Source organism: Dromaius novaehollandiae, chromosome 22, assembly GCF_036370855.1.
Source record: "Dromaius novaehollandiae isolate bDroNov1 chromosome 22, bDroNov1.hap1, whole genome shotgun sequence".
Classification (NCBI taxonomy): Eukaryota; Metazoa; Chordata; class Aves; order Casuariiformes; family Dromaiidae; genus Dromaius; species Dromaius novaehollandiae.
The window spans coordinates 7370774-7377008 of NC_088119.1; the positions used below are offsets into that span (position 1 = coordinate 7370774).

Genomic DNA, 6235 nt, shown 5'->3' on the forward strand with positions numbered 1-6235 from the left:
CTGTCTGTCTCCTGCTACCTACAGAACAAGCCCAGAACAGCCAGACAAGAGGTAGGAAGCCACTAGTTATCTAATTTCTTTTTATTTTACTTTTTATTTTTTGGACTCTCAGAAATGTGTTCAGTCTGGATTGAGGTTACAACCTGGGTAATGCCTCCCTGCCTAAAAAAAAGGCTGTTACCATAACAACCTGACTCTGCACTTCATTACCATGGCAATTCTCAGGAATTATTAAATACTGTGTGTGTTTGGTGCACGCGCTCCGGTACATCTGGTGCCAGGCTCAGGTTGGGATCCTCCCTCCCCTCTAATCTGTTTATCTGTCTCATCTTAACTCTTTCATTGCCCTAGATTTGGTTTGGGTCATTCCCTGCTGCAGGACTGTAGGTCCAGGATGCCTGGGTCTTCTTAGGTGTATCAAACCACCTCTTCATTTCTCCAGTTGTAAAACTGATGTGCTTACTGAAGTTGAGGGTCTCCCTTTGCAGGCAGGCTGCTTGGCAGGGGGGAAGGCTCTCCCACCTGCCTGCCTCTCCTGTTTCCCTGCTGTCTGTCGAGAAATAAGAAAGCCCAGCTGGAGCAGAGCCCCTGGGAGCGGGGAAGCAGCCCAGTGATGAGGAGATCCTGCTGGAGGAGGACACTGAAGGTCCAGAGCAGATTGCTCCTGGTGGGGATCAAGAAACAGTTCCCCATTTGTAAGGCTGCTTGACTGACCATGTACATTACTGATGGCTAAAATCACAACAGTTTTCAGAGAAAGGGTGCAGATTAAATAGACCAGTGGCTCAGACCAGCATAGCCAGTCCCCAAAATCAATACAACTGCATTGCTATCTTGTCTTTCACTGCTAGATGAGTTTAAATTAGATTAAATTTCTGTTCTTCACTCGGCCACTGATGTGCTCATCACCCTGAGCACGTCCCTTCCCTCCTTGTGTCTCTGCTGTTCTTCATGGCCAGCACAGTCTCAGTAAAACTTGTACAGCTCCTAGCTCCCCAGTGAGGTTGGGAGCTAACGTGCTACAAGTGACAACTGGGATCCTTTGAAAAAACAGCTTACAAATTTCTTGGAAACTGGACCCGCTAATAAGCTTGCACACCACTAAATGAGTGTGTGTGTGAGATGAGAAAATAGGGCTCTTTGGGGGGGTGGGGGGGAAGGGCAGGAGAAAGAACCATTAATATTGTTTGCTTTCATTATGCAAGCCCTGGGGTAACCAGCTCATGGCTCTGGCTGCAGGACTTACCCCCTTGGTGCAGGACAGCTCCCAGAGAAAGCTTTTGGGAGTCTGAGATGGCAGCCCTTCCCCTGAGATAGGAGGAGTATTGTGGTGCCCCCAGTCCCCTCCCTTGCACCAGGCACAGTCTGTGCTGGCATCTGCTCTGTGGATAACATCATGGGGCAGGAATCAGGGCAGATAAACCATGACTTCACCTCAAGAGCATCTTTAGACTCCATATCTCTAACCCAAGCGGATCCCTAGCCATACCAGTCCCTACTGCCATCCTTCTAGTTTCCCCTTGCCCTCTCAGGGCTGGCATCAAGCTTCCAGAGACCCCCTTTTCCCAAAAAAATTCCTCCTGTCAGTGTGGTAGTTAGCCTTTTACTGGGAAACTTAACTGGATGAGGACTAGTGTGCAAGTGCCTTAAACCCACTACAGGCAAGAAAGAAGCCCAGCCCCTTCACCTGCTTCCCTCTACAGATCCACTTCTGTTGGTCTGCACCACCTGCTAATGTGCACTTAGCCTTTATAGCCGGGGAGGAGACACTGCGACTGGAGGATAAATAAGCCAATGTAAAGTTGGGCTCTTGCTCCAATCTGCCATGTCAAAGGTCCTCCCTCTCCTAACTGACTCCTGAGCAAGCTCCAGGTCACCACTGTCGGTTGGTTACACTCCATCTCAGTGAGTGCCCATCTCGTGCCTTCTGGAGCATTGCGTTTCTCCTCTACCTCATGTATGCGTGTGCCTAATGTGTGTAAGAGCCCCATCACTCTTGTTGCTTTTGTTTCTTTCCTCTGGAGGACTCTAGAGCACAGAAGTGATGAAGACCCCCACATCTCACTTCTGCATGGGGCATCTGAGGATACTTGGTGAGTTCGTTGCTATGTGGAAACCTACAGTCATGTTTCTGATGCTGAGCTGCAGGACCATACATGGTAAGGAAAGCTCTTGCTTGAGGTGCACGCCTGCTTCACCAGGGATGTGCCGAACAGCTTTATATGGGCTCTGCGCCTGAAATGGCCCAGTAGGGCTGAGATTCAGATGCTAGGAGAGCATTTAGTGGGGCCAATTTCTGCCCTGGTAGCTGATGAATAGGAAGAGACAGACTCCTTCAGAGCCTTCTTCAGCGTCCTGGTCCAAGTCCTCTCTTCCTCCATTGCCTGCAGAGGACGACAGCAGTGACTAACCTACGTGGACTAATAGGAGCCCTTCCAGTTACCCCTGGCACACACCAGCACTCATGACCCCTTGCAGAACAAAGCAGTTAGGGATTGCTGAGGTGATCGACCAGCTCCTTTTCTCAGGGCAATGCTACAGGTCTGAGTTAAGCTGATTTTGATCCTTTTGGGCGATTAACATCTTTTGCTGTGCCTTGCTTGCATTTCTAGCACTGGAAGGTTTCTTCTGTAATCTCTGAATTCTCCCTGGCACTGGCTGGATGAACTGGCAACAACCAGACCCCAGCGTAAAGCAGAAGCTGGGTGGGAGTGTGGTGAATGCATCTGGGCTGTCCTCTGATACCACAGTGACCTGAAGGTGCAATTATACATTTAAGTACAGTCTTAAGTTTTTGCAGAGCTGGGGTCATCATATGCATTGGGGTTATTTGCATTTCACCCTGATGTCAAGAACAAGCCAGTGACCGACCACCCCCACAATGGGAGCAGTTTCCACTCACAGGCAAAGAGGACAATGACCAAAACACCCTTCTTCAGCAGCAGGGTCCAAAATCCCCGCCTGCACTACTGGGTAAAGCCACTTTTACATCTGCCAGCAGAATAGCAAACTCCACTCAGGTGTGTGCAGCCACAAGCTGCACGTAAAATCAGAGCCCTGCCTTTTCAGCCATTTCACTGGGACCAAAGGGAAGTTTCAGGGCTTTGAATCTCGAATTCTGGTCCTGCTGCCCCATTTGTCTTTGTGCTCTCAACTGGTTACAGACAACAGGTTAGTGGGAGCAACCAGTGACAGCACTGCTCTAATCCTGTTCTGCATCAGACTTAGTCTACCAATATCCTGTGGGAACCTTGGAAAAAAAGATGCTCAGTAAACACTTAATTATGAAGCCTACTCTAATCTCGTTTCTACTTTAGGAAAGGCAGAGAGCTGTTCTTCCGAATTTGCAGCCAGGTAGATCAGATCATCTGCTCCTCCAGTATCCAGAATGCTTTCCCACGACAGAAGTGGACCCGGCAGGAATATTGTTGGCACAACAAAACTCGAATTATTTCTATCTCACACCCACAGGCAGAGCTGTAATTCCATCACAGAACGAAGGTCAGGAGTCCTCCCCCTCCTCCTCTCGCGCAATTTAGTTTTGACAGCTCATCAGGATCAGAGGGGTTGGAGATTTCAACTCGGAATCTGAAATCTTGCTTTGCAAGATGCGTTCACTGCATCTTTATGAAGCTCTGCGCTTCAGCACTGTGCAGGTATTTAGCACAAGCCCAAAATACGTAGTTCCCGACTAATTTATTTGCTAGTGGAAACTGATAGTTGCCTGCACAAAGGTATGGTATTTTCTGTTTTAAATAAATATCTTTAATCAAAGTTCACATTGGAGGTGCGATGCTTGTATTTATCTCTGGAACTAGGACTGAAATACCTGCACTCCACACATATATACACACACACACACACACACACACACAAAGAAAATGAATACAACACTGAATTCTTTTGAAACAGGTTCTTTTTTTTCCTGAATATTCATTAGTTTTCAAAAAAACTACAAAAACCTCAAGGACTGTAACAATATAGCACTTGAAAAGAAAGCTAATGTATACAAAACCAAGCATGCTTTTTTTTAAATTTATTTAACTGGATTCTTTCCTTCCTTCAGTGTAGTGTGAAAGAAGAAAGTGCTAGTTCATTTAACAGAATTTCTCAGAAAAATAAGTAAGAACATGCTTTCCCTGTTACAGGACTCTACCAGAAGATCCATGCTTGAGGTCCGAAATAGAAACAGAGTGACACATTCGTAAGCATGCAGACTTTGTTGTATGATCTACACGGCGCTTCCCTTCCCCTGCCCCATGGTCAAAGCCGTGGTCCATGCCACACATTTTGCTTTCCCTTTACTTCATTTTTTGTTTTCTTCTTGTGGCAAGTTGTTGCCTCTCCGCCCCCCCCCCCCTTTTCTTTTTAGCCCTAAATCCCAGGTAGCGGTATCCAAGGTAACAGCAGAAAAGAGTCCAAATCTGCACATTATCACTGTTTCTGCAAGTTTCATGCAAAACTTAAAGTCATTGCTGCATGCAACACAAGGCTGGTCATTTTTTGTGCTTCGTACAACTCTGGGGAGATTTCCCCATTCACCACGACAGAATTTGTTCACTGGGAAGCGCAGAAGGTTTGCTTTCCCATGGACACAGACACAGTAAAAGAACCCCCACCCTCCTTTCCAGTCCCCCCACCTGCCCCAAGCGCATGGGGATCCACAGCTCAGCACCAGGTCCAGACAGTTCACTTGCCTACAAATGCCCGGCGGCTTCAGTAAAGCCCCATGATTGCAGCTCCCACATCCTTGGAAGGTCTTCGGTCCTTCACCAAAAAGTTAATCATGCTCTCCGATTTGATGAGCAAGTTGCAGCCCAAAAAGAAGATGCCAAACATCACAGTCAAGGAGAGGACGCAGAGAACGGCGATCTGCACCACCCGCGTGATGTAGAGGCTCCTCTCATCAGGCACGAGGACAGAGGAGCCCCCGTCGGTCGCCAGCACTGAGCCGGTCCCGTTGCAGCAGGCCATCAGCATCCCCAAGCCCTGGGTCCTGTTCGGGTAAGCTCCCTGCTCTAGGAGAGTCTGGTTAAAAAAGGTCCCGTTCATGGTCTACGTGCAATCCCAAATCTCCAGGGAAGGCAAGAGGAAAGACCGCCGTGCCCCTGCCCGCCGCTCACATGCCAGGGGTCAGGGCCATGGGCCAGCGGGCTCCAGTCCCCCTCCTTTCTTCTCACGACGCCTCGGATGGAGGGGAAACTTCCTCGAGGCTGCGAGCAAGTAGGAAACCAATTTGTGTAGCCGAGGGCTGGCTCACTCACGGATTCCTCCTGGCACCGGCATCATTAGCACGAGCCCCCAAACAAGCAGTGAGAGAGAGAGAAAAGGCAAAAGGGGCACGGGGGGAGGAAGGCAGACGAAGATGGCCACATGCCTCCTTCCCTCGGTGCTCCCCAACCCTGCCGCCCTGAAGCGCAGGGCAGCAAATTTGCCTTCCCCGCGGCAAATCTCCCGCAGGAGGGGAGAGCTGATTCCTGCAGGCTGGGAGCTCCACAAATGCAAGTTCCAAGCTAAAGTCTTCACCGTGTTCAAAGAAAAACAGCAACTCCACCCCCTTCCAGCCTCCCCCCCGGACCGCCTTCCTCCCCCTCTGTGCTCACCCAGGCTGCCCACCCCCTCCCCACACACGTGCACCCCACCCACCCCCCTAAGGGTGCCCTCACCCACCCCTGCACCACCCCCAAGTGGGGGCCGACCCCTAAGGCCCTGCTGAGCAGCACCTAACCCACCCCTGCTCCCAGCATCTCCACCTGCTCCCAGCCCCAGCCCGCAAGGGTCCAGGTTTGCCCTGGACTGCTGGCAGGTCCCTGTCCCCCCCCACGCACGCTCCCAGGAGCCTCAGGTCAGTGCTGCTCTCAGCGATGCCGGTTGCTGCTCTGTGCCACCCACTCCTTTCTCTGAGCAGCGCTGGCCTAATCCTGCCCAGTCCACCCCCAGCCCTGCTCAGCAATTCCTCTGCTATCCCTCTGGGTGGGAGCTGGATCCGTCCCTCTCTCTCACACCCTTTTAGCATCCTTTCACTGCTCTAGCTGGGGCTTTCCTCCCCACGTCCGTCTGCCCACGCTTTGAGCCGGGGCAGGGCAGGAGAGGGGATATCTCCTCTTTCCTGCTCCCTTAATTCCTTCAAAGAGGACCCTGAGATGCTGCATCCTGGTGTCCCCTGGGTGCCCCTTACCTGTCCCGCCTCTGGGTCCTGCAGCAGCATCACCACTGGCCCCAGGCTGGAGCATCC

At 50.9% G+C, this 6235-nt stretch overlaps 1 protein-coding gene across 1 annotated transcript; it reads right to left on the minus strand.

The window, feature by feature from the left end:
• Nucleotides 1-3898: 3898 nt before the first annotated feature.
• Nucleotides 3899-5561, minus strand: RPRML (reprimo like). The gene has a single exon (XM_026099447.2). The coding sequence runs from the start codon at nucleotides 5050-5052 to the stop codon at nucleotides 4717-4719; it is 336 nt and encodes a 111-aa protein (XP_025955232.1). The 5' UTR covers nucleotides 5053-5561; the 3' UTR covers nucleotides 3899-4716.
• Between the last annotated feature and the right edge of the window lie 674 nt (nucleotides 5562-6235).